The sequence below is a fragment of the Spinacia oleracea genome, chromosome 2, assembly GCF_020520425.1.
Source record: "Spinacia oleracea cultivar Varoflay chromosome 2, BTI_SOV_V1, whole genome shotgun sequence".
Taxonomy (NCBI): domain Eukaryota; kingdom Viridiplantae; phylum Streptophyta; class Magnoliopsida; order Caryophyllales; family Amaranthaceae; genus Spinacia; species Spinacia oleracea.
Genome location: NC_079488.1, coordinates 56688275 through 56710068, shown reverse-complemented (window position 1 = coordinate 56710068; position 21794 = coordinate 56688275). Strand labels below are relative to the sequence as shown.

Genomic DNA, 21794 nt, shown 5'->3' with positions numbered 1-21794 from the left:
TCACAAACAGAACAGGTGCTCCCCAAGGTGAGACACTCGGTCTAATGTACCCTTTCTCAAGCAACTCCTCTAACTGCACTTTCAACTCCTTCATCTCTGCGGGTGCCATCCTATATGGTGCCTTGGAAATAGCTCCTGTCCCAGGCACTAAATTTATTTTGAAATCTAACTCCCTAGCTGGTGGCATCCCTGGGATTTCTTCTAGGAATACATCCTGAAATTCTCTTACTACCGGAATCTGTTCTATGGCTTTCTCTTCTACATTCACATCTTGCACATGGCACAAGTATATGGGGTAACCTTTCCTAATATAAGAATGAAAAGTCATGGCTGACACAATACTGAGTTCAGGCTTAGACACAACTCCATGGTAAGAAATTCTATTCCCCTTTGGCCCCCTAAGAGACACTTTCTGGGTGTGACACTCAATTCTAGCCCTGTACTTACTAAGCCAATCCATTCCCAAGATTACATCAAAATCAGTCAGGTTAAACTGGATAAGGTCTGCAGGTAACTCAGTCCCAGCTACATTAATGGGAATGTTTTGGTATAGGGATTTACAAGGCACAACTTCCCCAGATGGTATCACTATATTGGCTTGACACGACGATGAAGGTTTCAATGCATTTTTACTCACAAAAGAAGTGGATACAAAAGAATGAGACGCCCCTGAATCAAAAAGTAGGTAAGCAGGCTTAGAGTTAACTAGAAAAGTACCCGTCACAACGTTGGCATTGATGCTAGCCTCATTCTGGTTCATGACATATATCCTTCCATTGCTGGTCCTCCCATTGACATTGTTCTGGTAAGTGTTTGTTGCTCCAGCATTACCATTGTTGGTATGTCCATTGACATTGTTGTTCGAGTTCCTTCCATAGCCGCCTCCATTGCTATTATTGTTTCCATTATGACCTTGGCGATTATTCCCCTGCCTCTTGGGACATTCACGTGCCTTATGTCCAGGCTCCTTGCATTCGTAGCAAGTGATTGGGTCTCCTTGGCAAGTACGACCACGATGGCTCTTGTGACATCTCTTGCAAGGAAGGGATCCTTGCTGATTCTGATTTCCTTGGCCTTGGTAGTTGCGGTTATTGTTGTTGTAACGATCGTTAGACCTGTAGCCACTGCCATTACCATTGCCACTTCCATTGCCATAGCCATTACTATTTCCTCCATAGCGAGGTTTCTTGTCATACCCTTGCTGGTTGGAGGTTTCAGCATTATTTCTCTTCTTGTGCATATTCTTCACCTCTTCTTCACGTTTTATCACCCTTTCGGTGTTACAAGCCCTTTCGTATGCTTCTTGGAATGTTGCTGTTGCGCCAGCTGCTATCACTTTCTTCTGAATTCTGAAAATCAACCCATCTTCAAATTTTGAAGCCTTAGCTCTCTCATCAGGTACCACATTGGGACAGAACCTAGCATATTCATTAAACTTCTCAGCATATTCTTGCACACTCATGCCCCCAGTTTGATTGAACCTACTGAACTCATTGTATTTCTTTCTCCTTATGTGTTCAGGGAAGAAACGTCCCTTGATAGCCAACTTGAACGCATCCCAGCCAAAGTTCTCTTGGTTTCTTAGTATAGGACCCTGTCTTTCCCACCATAAGTCAGCATTTTCGCGCAAATAGAAAGTTGCCTGATCCACCTTTTGAGCATCAGGTGTACCAGCAGCAGAGAAGATCTTGTCAAAATCACGTACCCAGTTTTCAACCAACAACGGATCCTCCTTACCTAGGAATAGTGGGGGTTTCAATGCAGCTAGCTTCTTAGCCATGGTAGCTTGTGGGTCATTATCAGCATGGTTGTCGTTGTTGTTGTTGTTGTTTTGCAACTGTTGCTGCAACAACAAACCCATAGTCTGGTTTATCTGTTCAAGGTTCCTTAATCTAGCAGCGAGTTGTTCCGGGGTTTCAGCCATTTGTTCTACTCTTCTTGTACGAGACCTAGTGTATACGTTATAGTTTTGCATACACACTCTGCACAATTTAACACTGGTGTTATTACCACACATATTTCAACGCGGCTAATGCGTTTAAACTCATAGTATTTGTACATGTACCAAATGTTAACATAAACCGTCATCACAATTACACTTATTAAGACTATTTCGTACCCCTATAATTAAGAAGCACATAATAATAATAATGATAATAATAATAATAATAATAATAAGGATTTCCCACATTACTTAACTCGTACCAGCAGCTTGTATTATAATACGCTTTACTAGCTTATTTGAGGTCTTGCAAATACCCAAGTCTAGTGAGAAGGTGCAGGAATTTTCATCCCACATCAACATTTAACAAACTCTTTGACTTTCATGTAAGAATTCTCACGACCACCATGACAAAATAATGGGCAAATAAAAAAAAATAATAATAAAAAAAAAATAATAATAATAATAATAATAATAATAATAAAAAATAATAATAATAATCATTACTAGTAGGATAATCAAAAACCCCGTTTTTATTTCATAAAACAATCGTCCAAACCTTGGGAGTGTCACTGCTACATTTATTCTCCATAGAAAATAAATGCAAAGCAACAAAACTATTTAAAACCATTAAAGTCAAAATTAACTAAGTGGTCTAAAGGTGGTCAATAAAATATTACAACCAATTAATCCCCATAAAATAAATAACAAAATCCAACTTAAACTGGAAAAGAAATTGTCTCTTGACTAGGTGGTTATTCTAAGCGTCTCCTCACTCGTAGCTAAGTACCTTTACCAACCTGCAAAAATAAATAGAAAAGAGACAAGAGAGACAAACTCCCAAAAATCAGATAAACTGAGTAATTCCAACTCCATCCCGTAAAATAAATAATTTTAGTTTGAAAACGTTTTGGGTACATAAAATAAATAATCAAACAACAAGTATCGATTTAATAACTCCATTATTAACTTATCACATAAGATCAATATTAATTAAGTGAGGGAAAGAGAACGCTAAGGGTCGCGCGTAACCCTTGAGAATGGCCAAGTAAGATGAGTATAGAATGTCCCTAGTGTGCACACCCCTCACTAATTAACTATAGGTCTCCGCGACCGCGCACCAATAGAATTAGGAGGAAGACTAAGCAGAAAGTTTAATACAGAATAATAGAAACCTACTAGAAGCCTACCGGGTCTCCACTGAAGTGCACCGATAGAACAACATCTAGAAGGGCAACCTGTTCCAAACCCTTACGGGCTTTTCCCTCAAAGATTACACTTTACGTCGTTAGTATTTTAATAAGATTCAAAAATATAATCAACCAACACAATTAGCCCATCATTACCACGTAAGAGATTGTACATTTTAGCTAGTGCTTATCATATCAAATAGCTCAGTAAGATCAACCAATTTACGTCCTCATATTGGAAATATCCAATACGCAGCCTAATTCACTATCATCACAATTATATCACTTTACTCCAATATTGCAATTCACAACTTAATAGTTCAATGTAATGTGCTACGTAGTCATTAAACAATATTAACAATAGTCCCATACTAGTTTCCCGTTATCTGATACTATACTCCACTTCGTATAATCTCAACAAATATAAACAAAAGATGTTGTTTCGTAAAGTAACGGTAGTAGTGCAAATAATATTTACATAATATTACTAACTTCATACATGCCCATAAATTCAAATCACATAGTTCACATACACAACCCTTAATCTCCCTATCACATAATAACACATATATATGTCCAAAATATTTTACTTAACGGGACCTAAAGACGATGGACATTGAAAATTACCTTGAACACACGCGTATTTCGAACTAGTAGTCTCCTTGCGTATCTCCTAAGTAATTATCGTCTGTAATTAAACAAAAATAAGTAAAACTAAATTAATACACGATACCTTAATCTACTGTTAGTACTCTCAACTTGTCCTATAATCTAAAATAACAAATTAATACCAGTTAATATGCTTTAGCGCTACTTCAAAACCGAAGGTCAACTATCACTTATTTCTTAATTAAATATTTATAAAATCAAACACTATACAAAGGTATAAAAGTTATGTTAATTTAAAACACATTAAAGAAGTTTACGAATGAATCATTTAGAAAGTAAAATAATTAATATGCAAACGTGTTGGGGCTAGATTGAGGGTGAATCCATGCTTACCAGATAGAAGGGATTGAGAACCGATGGAAGGGGAAACGATGGTGATGAAACTGACGGCTGACAAACATAAATTTTGTTTTCTTCGAGCCACCTAGGAACATTTTGGGAGTTTAAGGGTATATAAATAACTAGGGTATTAGGGTTTAATTAGGAGACTTAATTTCAGAAAATTTATAAAATAAATCTGAAAATATACTTGTAGTGACTATTAGTTAAAACTCATTAAAAACTTTATTTTAATTGTAAAATTATCTTAATTTATCAAAATGATTTATTAGAAAATACCCGAAAATTCGGGGTATTACACCTAGACTGAGGGGTCGCTGTGGAGCCGTCCTCTCAGCGCTGTAGATTAGCATGTTTTTCCGAATTTCATCTTGCAATGTAGTGCTCATCTGTTGTCGAAAGGTCTGATTCATTTGCTGTTGGAATCCTGCTAAGATCTCGCGTAGGGAGCCCACCGAGACTGGCAAATCTAGATTCTCATCTAGCACGGCGTCTCGGACGCTGGGACTTAGATGGCCGCCTGGCGGAGACGCCTCAGTCATTGGTTCTTCTACAACCACCTCAGCCTCTTGTACCCGTCGCGGTGTGTTTCCTGCATTTGCGATTCGATTGGCTTCTTCTATGTGACGTTGGCTTCTTTCGAGGGGTCGTCTCTCTTCTCCTTCACCAGTGTACTCTCTGTCAGAGTGTAGTTCAGCCATGACACTGTACCTGCCCACAGACGGCGCCAAATGTTGTGGGATCTTTTACGGTGCTGACGTGGCACGCGTTCCTCGGAGGTATCAAGTATGACCTGGCACGAACTTCTGGCAACCTGCAAAACAAGAATATTCCCGTAGGAATATTCCCTCCGATGCTTAAGTAAGTATAAGCTAGAGAGATAAGTAATTTGTAGAGAGAAGGCAGAGCAAAGATAGTTTTAGGTTGGTGCGAATGAATTGATTGCCTTTTACCTAAGGATCTGCACTATTTATAGTGCTAGGGTTTCTTGGGAACTGGTCCTGCATTATTGGATGTTATGCAAGATCAGGACATGTGTCCTGCTAAGTTTTGGAGGCTTGGTTTAGACTAAGTGGGCCTCTTAAGCGTTTGGGCCTTTTTCTTTGGGGAATAGCAGAATGGGCTCCTTCCTGAGCAGGTGGGTCCCATGACCCACTGATGGGTCTTGGCCCTGCGTGTGCATGTGGGTTTGAGATTTGCCTGCTGATGGGCTTTTGGGCCTTCTTTCTGGGCTTTAATGGTACAGCCAGGTGGCGTTCTTTTAGGCCACATCAATAACCACTACCCACTTCTATTTTAATAAAATCAACTCATCTTTTTAAAAACCCTGCGGCGGTTAAATTGTTACTTATATTAAAACACGGAGGAAGTAGAACATAGTCGCATCCCAGGAAAAGTATACTCCGTGTATCAATAACTGTTATTTGTGAATAGTGCAAATAAAATAGCATTTTCGTAAATAAATCGTTAGGAAATCTAAAAAAAAAGTGGAAAGAGAAAAAGATACGAATAAAATGAATTAACTGAATAAAACATGAGATTAACAGAATATAACTTGAATTTAACATAATAAAATGTGAGCTCAAATAAAATAAAAATTAACACATACGTTCCCAATATTGATGAAGGAAACGTTAAAGGTCAAGCTTTGGAAATTACCATATCCTTAAACGAAACTGTTGGCAGTCTTAAATAAAAAGTATCTGGAGAAATTCAACTCCCAGTAAACAAACAGAAAATTGAGTGGAAAAGCTGGTGGTGGGAGTAGCGGCCTATGGTGGTTGGTCGTCAAGAATGGCACGATGGTTAGTGGTCTGCAACAATTGCTCAAAAGGGGAGGAGCGAAGGGGGGAAGGATAAAGGGTAAAATTGTCCTTTCATTAAAAATATGCGGATGTTTTGACAAACGCGGACGTCGATTAAAAATGCCCGGTGGAATCCCCAAACATCCCTAGCCAAACATACACACAATATCCCTCGAACAGACCCAATTGTTTGATATTCCCGCCCATCCCAATCCCAATCCCAATCCCAACCCCAACCCCAGTAGGTTACTGCAAACTCGTTCAAGCAGACAATCTCACTACGGCAAAGGGGAATGGCAAGAGAAAGGAAGAAGAAGAAGGCAGATAATCAACAAGAAGAAGAAGCAAACCCAGAAGCACAAGAACGGAAGAGACTCAAAAACCTCGCTTACACCAACAACATTGTTTCACAAACTCCTGCTAAAGGGTTTACACCTCTTCATCCGTCCAAAACTGTTATCAAACACCATGGCAAAGATATTCTCAAGAAATCCCAGAGGAAAAATCGGTATCTTTTCTCTTTTTCTGGGCTTTTAGCCCCTATTTCTGGGGGTAAAATTGGTGAGCTCACTGATTTGGGCTCCAAAAATCCCATCCTTTACCTTGAGTTTCCTCAGGTAATGTTGTTCTTCACCTAAATTGTTCTTTGGGTGTTGTTTTTGCCCTTTTTTTGGTGAATATTAGGTGAATTTGGATTTTATGCTCATTTGCTGATTGTTTGTAATTATTAAATTTGTAGGTTTTGATTATAAACTTAGTTTGCCAATTCTTAATTTTGCGAGTAACAAATACGTATTATTGAGTGAATTTGGGATTTTGTTCTCAACTTCTCATTTACTGATTGGTGGCAATTCTTAAATGTTGGGGGTTCCTGTGTTTCATCCGTTTTTCTCTTTTAAAGAAAATTAACATGCTGCAAGAATGGATTTTATCCCAAGTCTAGGGTATTACTCCCAATACTTTATGTAAATTATGTAAACTCACATGCTGAATAAGCTTACTGTTCTGTTTAGCAGAATATATGCCAGATTTATGAGGTTTTCGAATGATGAAACAGGGGAGGATGAAGTTGTTTGGGACCATTGTGTACCCGAAGAATCGATACTTGACTTTGCAATTTTCAAGAGGTGGCAAAAATGTCATGTGCGAAGATTGCTTTGACACCATGGTGAGTTTTCTGTGCCCTATTGTTTTTCTCTGATACCGCCTTATGTTAGATTGAAAGTATTAAGCTTATATGATTTCTTAAGTTACTTTTAGTATGACATTAGAAGGCAGATCATCTTTTTATAAAGATGTCATGTCATGCTACTTTTTTTAAAGTCGAGGAATACATCCAAGGATGGTAATTTATAATGCATGCCCTTGATAAGGTTCAACTAAGTGGCTGTTTGGTTCATTGATTGGAATGCATTGGTATGGAATCTCATACCAAGGGGGTATGGATTCAAAATCCCTTACCAATCTAAAGTTGTTTGGTTTAATACTGGAATGGATTTTATATCCCATTTGCAATGCTTGGTTCACTATTGGAAAGAATTAAACAACCAAACATAAATTTTTTAATTAATTTGTAAAAAAATCGAATACCAGACATTCAAAACAAGACGAGAATAAAAAAGAATACATAAGAAAAAGAAAAGAAAATGGCATCTCAATATGAGCACAGTGATTTGGCATTTATTGCATATCTAAGATTTGAGGGTGCTTAATGGACAAAAAGTTGGGTTATTTTTTATCTGTTTCCAAAACTTTTACATGTTATAGGGTCCATATAGTTGTAATTTTGTTTCTCCAATCATATCGAATGAAGATAGTTATCAGTAAATCATATAGATTAAGATTCAATATCTTTCTCTAGTTTTTCATGTCATACTTATTTGATTCAGGAGGAGTGGGAATGGTACTTGAAGAATCTATATCATGTAAACATGTAATCTCATTCCTATGGGAACCTCTGCTAGCTGATCAATCTGATTGTTTCTCAAGGGGAAGGCCTTTCAATTGCTTCCTTCAGGATCTATGTTTTATGTAGTACTTCCTCTGTTTTTCTTTACTTGCAACACGTCCTTAAAACGGAAACATCACAATACTTGCAACAAACTATAAATGGAAAATTGTTGTGTATGCAGTGACATTTATATCCTTACTTTATTTTCTTTTTTAACTCCTAACCTCTTACCCACCAAATAAAATATTGGCACTTTCTATTTATGCCCTCATAATGAAGAAGTTTGATTCCTTTTTCTTAAAGTGTGCTTCCTTTCCATGAAGTAGAAGATGGTCGTCCCGTTATCGCTTTTGGGTCAATTGGAAACAACCTCTCTGCAATTGCAGGGTAAGGTTGCGTACACCCGACCCCCCCTTACCCCGCTTCTTGTGGGAACCTCTTTGAGGCAATGGGGTAATGATAATGTGTGAAAAGGTGTATGTTGCAACTATATAGATATGGAGGAAGTATAACTTTTTGTTTGTTACATATCTGCAGCATCACCATGTCTCATTACATAAGTAAACGTTCCATCACAGTAGAAGGCCTGGGGGGGGGGGGAATAAAGTTGAACAAGACTGACCAAATTACATGATGTGGTGACTGATTCTGAGGCTTCCTGTGAATGACTGTATTTTACCAGCTCCAACTAATGTACATTGGGTTTTACATCTACTCTGATTGTTCTATAATTTTTATATGCAGATAGTATTTTCTGATGCATTTTGGGTTGGGAAGAAAGAAGAAAACCCAGATGAGGCCAGATTGGATTTCCCAGAAGAGCTATATGAGGTTTCTGTTTTTCATGAATCATATTCAGAAAATATATGTTGGTTATGTGGTAATTGTAGGCATAACTATAATCTTATGTCCCTTTGGTATCAGGGTAAGCATCCCGAGGTTGATTTTGAAGGGGGTGCTGGTTCAACTCCTACGAGAAGAAAAGATTTCATGAAAGTAGTTACCAAGTCTACTGAAGAAGAATCACTACCTGGGTCACCAATTGATGAAACAGAAGTTATATCACCTGAAAGGTGTCAAAATCTGATTGATCTGGAAAACAGCACGCCAGTCAGGCAATCAGGAAGGACTGCTGGCAAGAGATTCAAGTATGAAACCTTTTTTCTGTTACATTTAAATATTTAATAACCAACTGAATCTTATATCCGCAGAAATGTCATAAATTTCAATCTTGCCACGGAGCAGTAAAGCAAGTTAAAAACTTAAAACCCATTGTTCGTTACTCTACGCTATTGTATTATGCGTTCTAATTTCCATTTAACATGCAAGAAGGGTTTGCTTTCGAGTTGTCCCTGTATCATGTGATTACACCAATTCTTTCCCATATCTCTGTCTTTTCTGCTGCATTGAGCATTGACTTTTCTTTCTCTATGGCTTTTATCTGAATACCTTCTCCATTCTTCAAGAATAGCTTAGCGGATTCCCTTGTTGACTTGTTGTCAAAGAACTTTATTTTGAGTTTGAATTTATGATTGAGGTATCTTCTTCGACCATTAACATATGCCTCCAACACATGAAGCAAGGAAGCAGCGTGCGTCCAAGTATCATATACATGGATGTGGTTCTCTGTTTAAGATTTGGAGATATGACCTGAAGCTTCCTGCTTATCACTATCTAGTGTTGATGTTTCGTGCTTTGATTTCCTTCTTTCTAGTCCTTTCTTCTACATTCAGCAGAATGAAATGGGTGTACCTTTTATAGGGAAATCATGTATTTGCTATAATATCTCTTTGCTTGAATAGTAAAGAAAACAGAAGTCTATTGTCTAGAAACTAGTGGTGGCTGAGATAAGGATGCTTCGTTGGTTATGTTACTGTACTGTAAGATAAAATTAAATAAAATGAAATTTATGAAGGTAATTGATAGGAAATTGTGAGAGACGAGACTTAAGTGTGGGCAAATTAAGTGAAGGCATCCAGATCCTCTTCCCTCGTCATTGTTTCTTTGTGTGTGTCTCATTATCTGCGTGTTTTGCAGTTTGTAGGCTCTTCTTTACTGCCACTTGTTTCTATTTCACCTCTTGGCTATTGTCATTTATGTGGTGATTCATTTTGTTTATCTGTTATTTTTTCGTGTCTCTTTGGCTATACATGCTGGTGTTGATCGAAATATGCCTGTAAGTGTTATAAAGTTGTTATTATCCTGGATGTTGTTGTCGTTGCTGCAATGTTGCTGGAGTTAGTGTCAATTTCTGCTCCGGGGAGTACCACATTATTCTCATCTTGGTCTTCATTGTCATCATTATTATTGTTTTTGTTACTACAGTAGTATTACTGCTACTAATAACAGTATCACTTTTCTTCCTTTCATTTGTGAAAGAGTATGCGAGTTTCTCAGAAACAGCTTCCTTAGTAGTCTTTTAATATCAGGGCCACAAGGGTCAATAGCATTTTGACTATTGTGTTTCGCTTGGCATCAAAGTTGAGGCTGATGTTGTTGCCTTCCTTCCTTGGTCCAGTTTCGCTGAAGTTTCTTCAGGGGAAGATCCTGCTGAGAGTGCCAGTGATGTGTCTGGAGAACTAAATGAGGACACTGCTAATATCCTTCATGTTATCTGTCTTTGGCTTCACATTGGAAGTATATTGTGCTGGTCTTGTCTTGTTCTCCTTTTGAATTGTTGCATAACCAAGTCCCTCCCAAGAACTCTTACAGCTAAAAGTGTTGGTTTAATTATAGATGGTTGTATGAAGTATTGCAGCCTTCTTTTTGTGAATTGTGGCGCTGTAATGCATGAACAAAAAAACTATGAACTATTTATTAAAAAAATCTAGTGGAAAAGTACTAATTTTTCTTAGCTCGTTTGCTGGAGGGTTACATGGTTCTTTATGTAATACTCTACTAGCACTTTCCCCTAATCATGTTCTGATTACTTCATAGATGCAGGAGACCATTAATGTGAATGTGAGATGTTTGTTACTCACAGATGAATATTTGCTTTTAGATCCAAATTTTTTTATTTATTTTTTGTGATCCAGAGATATGTTGTGTCCTGTGCTTGTAGATGCATTCTTTTGTGAGTCATGCATATTGATACGGATTACTGTGAGATACTTGTTTGGTACTAAGAGTTCTGTTTCCTATTTTTCTGAGTAACTTATTTCCTCGTTAAATAATTATCTTTCCCCCTCTTTTTATATATCTCAGAGTTATTTCTGAGTCTCTGAATGATTTCTTTCTACAATACCAAAAATTGTCAACCTTAATTTATAAGCACAGAGTTCCAAGTCGCGCTCAGTTGATCAGGATCTTGGTAATCCAGAGAGTCCAAAAGCAAAGCACGCATCTGAAGACACAGCACAACCGCCTAGGCGTCCCGTGTCAAAATCTGGAACTAAGGAATCATGTCGTACTTCACTTGTTCAATCCACTATATCAACTCTGTTTAAGAAGGTTGAAGAAAAGGCAAGCATCTTTTTTGCTCCTAGTCAAATTTCTCATAGAAAAAAAAGAGATTTTTTGGGCTAGTTCTTCAGTATACACCTTTCCTATTAGGACTTAGGACAAGATAAATTTGTTAAGAAGTGGAAATGAAATAGCATCATGATAAGGTGTCTTTACCTCTAACCCCAATAACACAGAAGATTCCAGAAGAAAACCCCTTTAGATCATGTCAAAACAGAATGAACATCCATTTAACATTTTCAAATTTCTTTTTCCTTATGTAGAAGTGTCAACCCTATATTGTTGTGAAGATTCGTTCCTTGATTATTTTTCAAATGATGTCCAAGAGTAATACTATCAATTTTTCTGATAGTTGTTAAAGCTTAATTTGAAAATCCTTATTCTATAGTCATCCACCATCATGCTGTGTGCCTGTGCATTGAGGAGAAGCAGCTAAAGACCTTCATCCTCTTCAGTCAATTATCTTCTTCAACCCCCTTGAAAATCCTAATTGCTAAAATGCAATGTGTAATCCTGAGAACACAAAACTTATCCAAATCCTAATTGCTAAAATGCAATGTGTTATGCAATGGGTCTCATGCTTATGATAATCCTGAGAACACAAAACTTATCCAAGCCATTTATCAGAAACATTCCATATCAGTGTCTCCTAAATGTGCCGTTCATACTTGTAAAATATTTGTTTGGTTTTTTTTTTTGTCCTTATCCAGTTCAGTAGGCACTTTTAGATTCTTCACACTATCATCAAAAACTTCTATTGGACTCAAAAAGTTTTTTGTGGAAACCTGGAACTTCATCTTTGATCACTCTTTGATCAATCAGTAGAAGAAAATATTACCCTGCATTATTGTCTTTTTCGATAATTTCACTGTTTGATCTAGATCTGTGATATCAAAGTGGAGTTTGGTCTTGGGAGTCCATAATTTCCTAGCATTCCAGATAAGTCTATGTTTGCAAAGCATTAAAATGATGCTCTCCTTGCACGTAATATTTATGTTAAGCTCAATAGTTAAATGTCCTCCTTATTACCTTCATAGATTTTCTTTTGAGTACGTATAGCAGCAATCTGTGAATTATCTTTTTGAGGTTTTCCTTGCACACTTGGTTAAAAACGTGGTCATGGTAACAATCAAACTATTAGAAAAGTGGATGCTGGCAGCTGTTAAAAGAATAGTGGGCAATATCTGCTGCACTGCTTTGGCTGGTGGGCCACTGAGGCAGTATTAAGCATTTGAAGTTGAACCAAGGTTATGACTAGTAATAGCATGGTGAACAGGTACAAATGGAAAGGATCACTTATGCGTGCTTACTCATTGCCATGTCTTCCTTCAGTAGCTGTGTACTCTTATGGCACTTTCATGTGATCATTTTGCTTCTAGTTGATATAGACTGCATTTGTCAAACCCTGTTAAAGTTTAGAATAAATGAAAACGGGCTTCGACCACATTCATAAAGGACAAGGAGAGTTGGACCACTTTTAATCCGTTGTAAGTCTTCATCCAAAACCAATCCACAGTGGTAGGAGCAACTTCCCAAACTTTAAGGTGATTATTCTCTCCCCTCTTCACTGTACGCAAATATTATATTCACACGGAGGGAATATTATTAAATGGTGAAGGTTATAATTATTTTTATGATTTCAATCATAATTATATTGGTGTATACGAAATTTACTTAACTTTGCTGAAATCAACTTAATTTTACTTAGTTAAACTTATTTTCGGTAAATGTGAACTTGTTTTTCAATAAATGAACTGAATTTTGCTGTACTTTTTTCTTATCAGTTGAAAATGACAAACCAATAATAGGGAAGGATTAAAATATTTCCTTTTAGTCACTCTAGGGTGAAGGATACAAACTTATAGAAAACTATTAGGTGCACGCGGGTGCACCGTGCACCCAAGGGTATTTCAATGCCCATGGCTAGTCCCTCTCACATGTTCTCCTCACATGTAAGGGGAAAATGTGAGAGGGTGCACGGTGCACCCGGGTACACCTAATATGTTCTACAAACTTATTGCTAGGAAATTTAAAGTCTCTTATCTTTAATAAAGGGTTGTAACGAAGAAACGCTTTCTTATTAGTTATAAGGCACATAGTTCTGTACCTTTTAGGCTCTTTCTTTGATGATATATTGAGCTCTACATTATAGTTCTCATTCTTTGGGGTGCAAAATCATTTTGCTTATCTTAACACTAAGGCCATGCTTGGATTGAGAGTAATGCTTGGATTGAGAGTAATGTGTTAAGAGGGTAATAAAATGTCAAACTAGGAAAAAAAATAAGCGATTAGAGGAGGTGTTAAAGGAGAGAAGGTGGTGACAAATGAAATAACTCGGTAGTGGTGGCACGAGGAAGAAAAAGTGATGAAGGAATTATTACCCTCCCGTCCTCCACAATGAGGGTAATAATTACCCACCCCTACCCTAGGATAACTGTTATTCCCTTAATGAGGGTAAGTCCCCCCTTCTTCACCTCTCACCACACCATCACTACATATCCCCCTTTACACTCACACCATCTCTACCTCATTCTTCCTTATATTTACTTATATTCGCTTCTAGTTTCTTAAGTTTGACTTTTATTACCTCCTTAATTAATACATTACCCCGAATTCAAGCATGCCCTAAGGGTTTAAACTTTCCCTTTTATTCAATGCTCAGCGATAGGCCACAGGATTGCATAAGAGTCAAATTGGAACTTAAAACCTAATATAAGCTCTGTAAAATAGAGCTAGGAATAGAAACTATTACTTTATGCCTTTATTGCATAGTCATTGGTCACTCAAATGACTCTCACTTTCTCGGCATAAACTGTTATCCTTTGTACACTTTTTGCACATTCTTTTGAAATGGTTGTCAACATGTTTTTTCGAAATTTGAAGCACGCATCACGTGCATTTAGATCTAGTATATTTATATCCTGGAACAAAAGATGAAGCTAGGAAACTAAGAACATTTGGTTGGAGATCCTGTCTCTAGGCTTTCTTGTTTCTTTCGTGCCCGTAGGCTATTACTTACTTTGTTCCTGAGTAATAACGGGCTGGCTAGCAAGCAAGCTGGCATGGCATAGCACGAACGACAGGATGGCTCTTATATGGGTTGTGGCCTTGTGGGTCGTGCTTAAGAGATTGGCACAACACAACATGAGGCGCAACAGGGATCCTTTGGGCCGGTATATTCAATTTATAACTAAGAAAAAGTTTGGAAAATGTTTAAGGTGAGTCAGGTCACACACAAGCTGGCAAGTGCACGGCAGAAGTCCACCTAACTGGCATGTGTGCCATGGACTCGCCCCTTGGAGTGTCTGGCACTGGTTGGCCATGCTCCCAAGAACCACCGGCCTAGTGTAACTTTCACTCTTGAGCATTTACTAAAATATTGAGCTAGATTTCTTTTCAATTCAATTTCTGAAAGTTTTTAGTAAACACTTTATAAGTAATGCACTGGATATTTGGATCTGCCCTTTTCACCCATTCATGATGCTATATGGCTGTCTAAACAATATGTACTTCCTGTTTTCTGTTTCTTTAACTAATTGAATTCTGATTATTTCATACTAAAATGTCATAGCTCTTCATGATCTGGTCCTGTGTATAAAAAAGTGCAAGGCACACTAAGGCGATAAGAGTCCTAGAGACTAAGCGCAATGCGCAAGCGCATGGCGTGTGCCACATCAAAGTGAAGCGCACTTTTTAAAAATCAAAGGTCAATTTACTATTGTGCAATTATATCCGACTAAAAGAGAGTATTTAAACTACTAAAATATACGAACATCAGATTTGCTTCCTTATTACTCTTTATTTTAACAAAAACAAAACATATAACAGAGTGTTTATCATGCACTATTCACTAGGAAACGAATATATTATAAAGATGTCTTCTTCTTTTCTTCTTTTTCCTTTTCTTTTGGACTCTTGGCCCACTTTCTATTGTTAAGGATTAATAGGGCAACTTAGTGACAACATAAAAAGAGAAGATTCCAACATAAAATAAAACAAGATTCTTTTTCCCCAATAAAGCGAAAAAAACCACGCTTCATGCTCTTCTTCCAAAATGGTTCGCCGAGCTAATTAATCCCTTTGCCCTAGAGCTTTGCGCTTTTTCAAACACTTATCTGGTCAGCCACAAAGTGCTGCCGTTCCACCCCGCCAATTTCCTGAACCCCTCTAATTTCTTTTTCCTGTTTCACGATTGCCAACGCATAACTTCAACCATTTATATCTTTAATTACCAATAAATGAAAATTTTACGAAAAAGTTGATATTTTGAATAAATACATTGAGACGAATCTAACAAGACTCCACATGACTATGTTTTTTCTTAATTATAAATCACCCAAGATAATCAAAGTATGGGGTGTGAATACTGAATAGTGTAAAATGCAGAATGTTGCAACAAAAAAAACGGAGGAAGGTGTTATTATTGCCTCTCTTTGTATTACGTAGTGAAATGTCTCTATTATTACTCTAAGAATCTCTCATTTGATGTATAATTTTCAGAATACATCCGGAAGTTCGAAAAAGATCGCTTCTTGTAAAGGTTTCCACTTTGCCTCACTCGCATGCACTGTTATTTAAGTTGTTATAAGTGGAATGCTCAGAAATGTGCAATTGTTGACCTTTTTCAGTTTCTAGTGAGGAGATGCAGCTGAATAGTTCAAAATTAAATATCAAAAAAGTGAAGGTATAACCAACATAGTGAAGTTTTACATAGTTTAGTATACTATCCTTGACGGGAATAGTTTGTTTGAGATAATTGTGTGGTCCATATCTTGATGCAAATTGTTGTTCAGGCTGCAGAGCAGAAGAAAGTAGAAACTGTCACTCAAGTGAAAAAATCAGGTACATACACTGATTGCATTCAATACATGTCCCGTTATGCGATTTCTGGTGGATTGGCTTAACTGAGACCTTTCCCCTGGTTTGTGATCTTTGTTTTAAGTTACGGTCTCTACAAATCTATTATGGGCAATGGATGGGCTTCCTTGTCTTCTTCGGGTGGAAACTTTGGGTGTATATGTTTAAATGAAAATCTTTTCTATTTTGACATCCCGAATTTCTTTTTATTTCTTTTATTGGTCCTTCATGATAAGTTGGAGGTTATGCTAACTTCTCATTGTCTTCCTATCGCAAACAAATAGATTGATTTTGAGATAGCTTAAAGCACAACTCCTGGTTTTTGCGTCAAGCGAAACTTGGACTTCCTTTTTCCAGTTAGAGAAATGTAGTTTTCAAGTTGAAAAACAGAGGCATTTGGACACTAATTTCTTGTCTTCTGATCCTTTTAAAATTCCTTTAATTCAGTGCGCAAAGGTTGTTTTCTATTTTGAGCACATTTTTAGCTTTAATCCTTTGTTCTATTTGTGTTTTCAATATTGTTTTTGTCACTGTTCAAATTCTACAGGGGCAAAAAGTGTTAGAAAAAAGCAGAAAGCTGAGCTCTCTGAGGTATTCTATTCTATTAACGCACTTTATGTATTTATCTAATGATCATTGCATCAAAATTTGATGGAGCATGCTGTATTTTTTGTACCATTATTCAATGTGAAACATGTGGTCTTGATCAGGTTGTGTTGGTTTTTCCTAGTCCAAAAAGTGATTGAGAGAAGGTGTGGGATTTAACTTGCTCTGATTCTTGTTTCTCCTCAAATTCTGAAATGCCCCAAATCTCCTGGAAATTTAGTTCAAAGAATATAGTTTCAGCTATATTACAAGTCTAGTAGCTCTTCAACACGATGTACTTACACCATTATGTTCATGTTCTGTTATGCCCATACAGTGACAGAATGACCCCTTCTGAGCGACTGAGCAACTCTTTTACTTTTTTTCTATACACTTGCCCTTGACACTTTTTTTTACCTATCGGAGTTCTAGTTTCTGTTGTCGAACTTTGGTTTTCCTGCTTACATCTGTGTGCATAGTGGTTTACTAGGGTTTGATCTTGTAGAGAAATCAGCTCTGAAGATTATTTTTATATTGTTGAATGAGATAACTCTTCATGTCAAATAGGTTTCCAATTGGTAGTTTAACATCTCCCAGTGACAGATACAATAACGTAAAAGAATTTATTTTCCCTTCAGATCTTGGAATTTATGACTTTGTACCTGTTGCTAGCTTGACAGTATTCTTTTATTCCTACCTTTTGCAGGTTGAAGATGATATTGAGGAATCCTCAAATGCCTCGGAGGTGACATCCTATTTTCTCTTTTGTATTTCTTTCAACACTAGTTAATTTTCAGAATACACAAATTATTTCTTGAACTTTCCTGGTTTAGTTGCTTGTGGGCTGTTGAGTAGAACAGTGTAAGGAAAAGTAAGTTGGCCGATTGGGCTTTTAATATTTCAAGGGGGCCGGGTTGAAGGAAGGATGAGATTCGTTTGTGTGTGCGTGCGCGGCGTGGGGGGTTGTCTCAACTCATCAGTTTAGTTTTACACCAGCTTTTAAGGCGAGGTTTCCATTTTTTGTAAGTTAGTTTCTTACCAGTTTATTTGAGTTTTCCTATTCAAAATCTAGTAGATGCAGGCGTTTCCAAGGGGGTTTATGTGGTAGATGTGTTAAGGGAAGTTATTCATGTGGGTGGATCAATTCCAATTGTGGTTGTGTGAGGCTCATTAGCAATGTTGGTAATTTGCTGAAATGCTTTAGCTCGTTTTCGTTTTTTCCTTTGGGAATTGATGGAAGTGATGAGGAACCACTGTGACATACTTCCTCCGTATTTTTTTTACGTGCACCATTCCTTTTTATGATATGTTTTCACATGTTTTTTGGTATGGTCACACACTGAATACCCACTTTATCCTTACATTTTATATTTACCATTGTTACTTTTTTTTTTTCTTTTTTCCTTTTGTTATCTACAATTTTTATTAATTTTTGTTCCAAACCTAAATGGTGCAAGTAAAAAAAAAATCGGAGGAAATATTTGATGCTTTCATTCGCGAAAAAGGAAAATAAAATATACTCCGTATGAAGGTTTCAGGACCTGTTAAGTACGGAGTATTAGAGATAATATTTGCTGAAATGCTTAAACTCGTTTCTGTTTATTTATTTATTTAGGAAATGAATGCAAGTGATGACGATTGGCTTGGTTGAAATATTTGGTCTGTTATCTCCTAGAGAACTTCATGTGTAGTGGCCTACTTGGCCTACTCCCTTCCTGTCGGATTTCGCAATCCCTTGACGGGTAGACAGACAACTCAACAACTCCACATTGTAAAGGGCTTTCCAGTTTCCAGGGTTTTTTTAGAGAAAAAGTTATGATATTTATTTTCGATTGATTGTTTTTCCTGCATTATAAGTTTAAAGAGGGCATTGTTGAAGAATTTTGGTTGTATAAGATTCTCGGATTCTTTTTTTTATATATATTACTTATGAAATTGTTAAATACTTCTCATCTCAAAAAAAAAATAAAACCAGAACCTTTTGAGGAATTAATTAATATTTTTATTAGGGGATACTATTTCTTAGATGAGGTATAGTAATCTCATTACCACGTAGGTAAAACGAAAAGCTGAAAACTAGCTAAAAGAAAGGGCGTATTTTAACTTGGGGGGATATATTTTAGCTGAAAACTAGGTAAAACTCGCTTTAGCTTTAACAGTTTCAGCATGTTTTTCAGCACATTTCCTCCAAGCCTTCTTTTTGTTACACTCCTTCTCAACAATATCCTTAGGCCTCTCGTTTGTCTCACCTTTTTTGGATCTTTAATGGATGGACCATCCTTTCCATCGTGACCAGGAACATCAATGCCCTCAATCGGCTCTGCAAAATCAATAGCACCCCTAACAGTCTCAACCTTTTGCCTTAACAAATCAAATGCAGTATCGATTTCTACTCTAACTTCAAGGAAATCTTGACAAGATGTAACAAAACGAATAAACTTCCTCATAGTTTGGAATCTCCAAACAGAAGCGGGAACAACATTTGCTTTGGAGGATTGTTCATCCACAACAGCACTGCACATAGCTTCTTTCGTCCACCTCTTCAAAATGATTGCTCAGGTAGCATAGCAACACACTGTATACTATATATACGAAGAATATGAGAACACAATAAACCCACTTCATAAATATGCTTGCATGTACAATTGGACTCAAATGTAATTTTGTTAAACATAATCTCATGCCTTATCAAATCAGCTATAGCAGGCTTCCATAACAGATAAACAACTTTTTCTGCATCTTCAAATGTACGTTCCTGATTCAATGAAATTCCTTTCAGAAATTGCTCCTCAAACTTCATATATAGATAACTAGTGTACACCTTCCTTGCATGCACAAGTATACTTACATTGGCAGCATCCATATGCCGATTGCCCCTCAATACACGATAATCATGGTGATTTTCTTTTCTTTGCTTCGCCATGCAGATATAACATCTAAAAACAAGTGATAAAAATCACATAAACCATCTGTCTTTCTCAACCTATCTTTAATAGAATTATTAGTCGATTCTCTCCTTTGAGAAGACAAAGCTCCACCGGAGAAAGAATCCTTAGAATACGCACGGCAACAATGCTCTCTAATCACATACAAATTATTCAACCATACATTCTTCTCACACTTATAGTGTTTAATGAATCTGAAAGTTAAAATGAATATGAATATTACATGTTTAGAATTGAACAATACATATAAAGAATTGAACATAAGAATAAAAGGAAATATACCTTGGCCAATAATGTTCAAACTCAGCAACAGTATCACAGTACTTCAGAAGATAACTAAACAACTCAGGAAAAGTAGCAATATTCTTCTTTGAATTCTCTCCAAGATGCCATGTACACAAACGGTGCCTAACACCCGGAAACACATCCCTAATAGCAGCAGCAATGACAGGAGCTTGATCTGTCATTATAGTTTGGGGTATTCCGCCACCCATTGATCGCAAAAAATATTCAAACAACCAAATAAAAGAAGGAATACGCTCATTAACCATGAACCCCAAACCAAAAACAACATTATTGCAATGATGATTCATTCCAACAAATGGTGCACATATCATATCATACTGATTTGTCCGGTTATGTCGTATCAAACACCAATAAATCACCAAAATATTCATAATCTCTTTTCATCCTTTCATCCCTCCAATTAGATGTTCATGTTCATCTAACTCAAAATCGTAATAAAAATCACTCTCGGAAGAGTGTCTTTGAGCAAAGTACCTAATTAACTGATTACAGTCTTTACCATCAAGTTTCATTGTCTTTTCAGCAGCCAAAGCGTTGTATGCATCAGCAGTAATAAACCCTAAATTAGGAGATCCTCCGACTTCTTTTCTCATTGAACGAAGCAGATGAGACACTCTACAACCACTGGCTTTCATTGCATTAGGATACTTGAGGCTGCTCCTCTGTAATGTCTCTTTGAGACCTAAGCAAGTATCTCTTGGCAGCGGGAATCATATGATGATTGTGAGTCATGTTATGCCTCACTACAGTCCAAACACCATCCTTGGTAATACAAAGCTGAATAAAAGCAGTACAACATGTACGCAATTCAGACCTCTCATACTTCCTCAATGTTTCCTTCTTAACATCTTTAAAACAAGAATCCACAAACCTAACGTCTTTAAAAGCAGTACAAACAAATCTACGCATAATCCACAAATCAGTTCTACGACTGGTCCTAATTAATCCCTTACAAATACTGAAACCCTTCCTAAATCCATAGACATTATACATTTCATAAGCTTCATTATCACTCCTAACTTCTTTTAACATTAATTCTGATGCAGATGCTTCTTCAACCACTACTACTTCTTTAGACACTGTTAAAAAATAGAGGGTAAAGATGATGTTCAATTTAGATTGTACGACGTTCATATATTAAAACCAAATGTTCATAATCATAAACTTCAATAAATGTGTTGTAATAATAACGTAATCACAACAACAAAAATATTCACAAAAGTAAATAACAAAAATCATGTTCATAATATAGGTGAAATATGTTCAAAATCATCAAAAACAAAATCTGTAAATTTTCCAGAAAATAATACAATCTGGAAAATATTCAAAATCATAAAAAAACGGATAAACAATTCTTCAAACTAGAACCTAATATAACTATGAACGTAAAAAATACATAAGAATTATTTTAATAACAATTGAATCAAAATCGCTAATAACATAATAGAAACTAATTATTTTTTTTAAAACCAGAAAATCAGAATCGCAAAACAAAAGAAAAACAAAATAAAATAATTGAATCAAACTCACATTCCTTCATCAACGCAGAGAGTATTAAGGAATTATCAGCATTAATTTCAATAAGTATAGCATCAATGGAAGCTTGGCTAGTAAAATCATTCATAGAGCATAATGTTGAAACAGAGGAAGTCATGGATGAGATTGAAATCAACGAAATTGAAGGAGAAAAACTGCGTAAGGGCTTTGGAAGAGGAGAGAGAAAATTTTGAATTGATTTCAGCG

At 36.6% G+C, this 21794-nt stretch overlaps 3 protein-coding genes across 4 annotated transcripts; 1 reads left to right on the top strand and 2 right to left on the bottom strand.

Annotated features, from left to right (window-relative positions):
* The first annotated feature begins 5835 nt into the window (after positions 1 to 5835).
* On the top strand, positions 5836 to 18745 carry LOC110806041 (DNA-binding protein RHL1). Of its 2 annotated transcripts, XM_056836834.1 has the most exons (12): positions 5857 to 6562; positions 7003 to 7113; positions 8641 to 8727; positions 8821 to 9044; positions 10415 to 10495; positions 11172 to 11358; positions 15859 to 15898; positions 15987 to 16042; positions 16152 to 16200; positions 16763 to 16806; positions 17507 to 17545; positions 18416 to 18745. In XM_056836834.1, the coding sequence occupies exons 1-12, from the start codon at positions 6239 to 6241 to the stop codon at positions 18449 to 18451; spliced, it is 1278 nt and encodes a 425-aa protein (XP_056692812.1). In that variant the 5' UTR covers positions 5857 to 6238; the 3' UTR covers positions 18452 to 18745. The 2 variants fall into 2 exon arrangements, 1 of the variants encoding a protein (XP_056692812.1); XR_008927840.1 differs by lacking the exons at positions 16763 to 16806; positions 17507 to 17545; positions 18416 to 18745 and adding an exon at positions 12635 to 12902 and having other exon boundaries at positions 5836 to 6562; positions 16152 to 16193.
* A 154-nt stretch (positions 18746 to 18899) lies between these two features.
* Positions 18900 to 20239, bottom strand: LOC130467434 (protein FAR1-RELATED SEQUENCE 5-like). Its single transcript, XM_056835939.1, has 4 exons — positions 20028 to 20239; positions 19784 to 19939; positions 19421 to 19736; positions 18900 to 19340 (listed from the first exon to the last, which is right to left on the bottom strand). Exons 1-4 carry the CDS (start codon positions 20237 to 20239, stop codon positions 18900 to 18902), a joined length of 1125 nt encoding a protein of 374 aa, XP_056691917.1.
* A 451-nt stretch (positions 20240 to 20690) lies between these two features.
* Positions 20691 to 21705, bottom strand: LOC110806038 (protein FAR-RED ELONGATED HYPOCOTYL 3). The gene is made up of 2 exons (XM_022011677.2): positions 21582 to 21705; positions 20691 to 21130 (listed from the first exon to the last, which is right to left on the bottom strand). The coding sequence occupies exons 1-2, from the start codon at positions 21703 to 21705 to the stop codon at positions 20691 to 20693; spliced, it is 564 nt and encodes a 187-aa protein (XP_021867369.1).
* Positions 21706 to 21794: the final 89 nt, after the last annotated feature.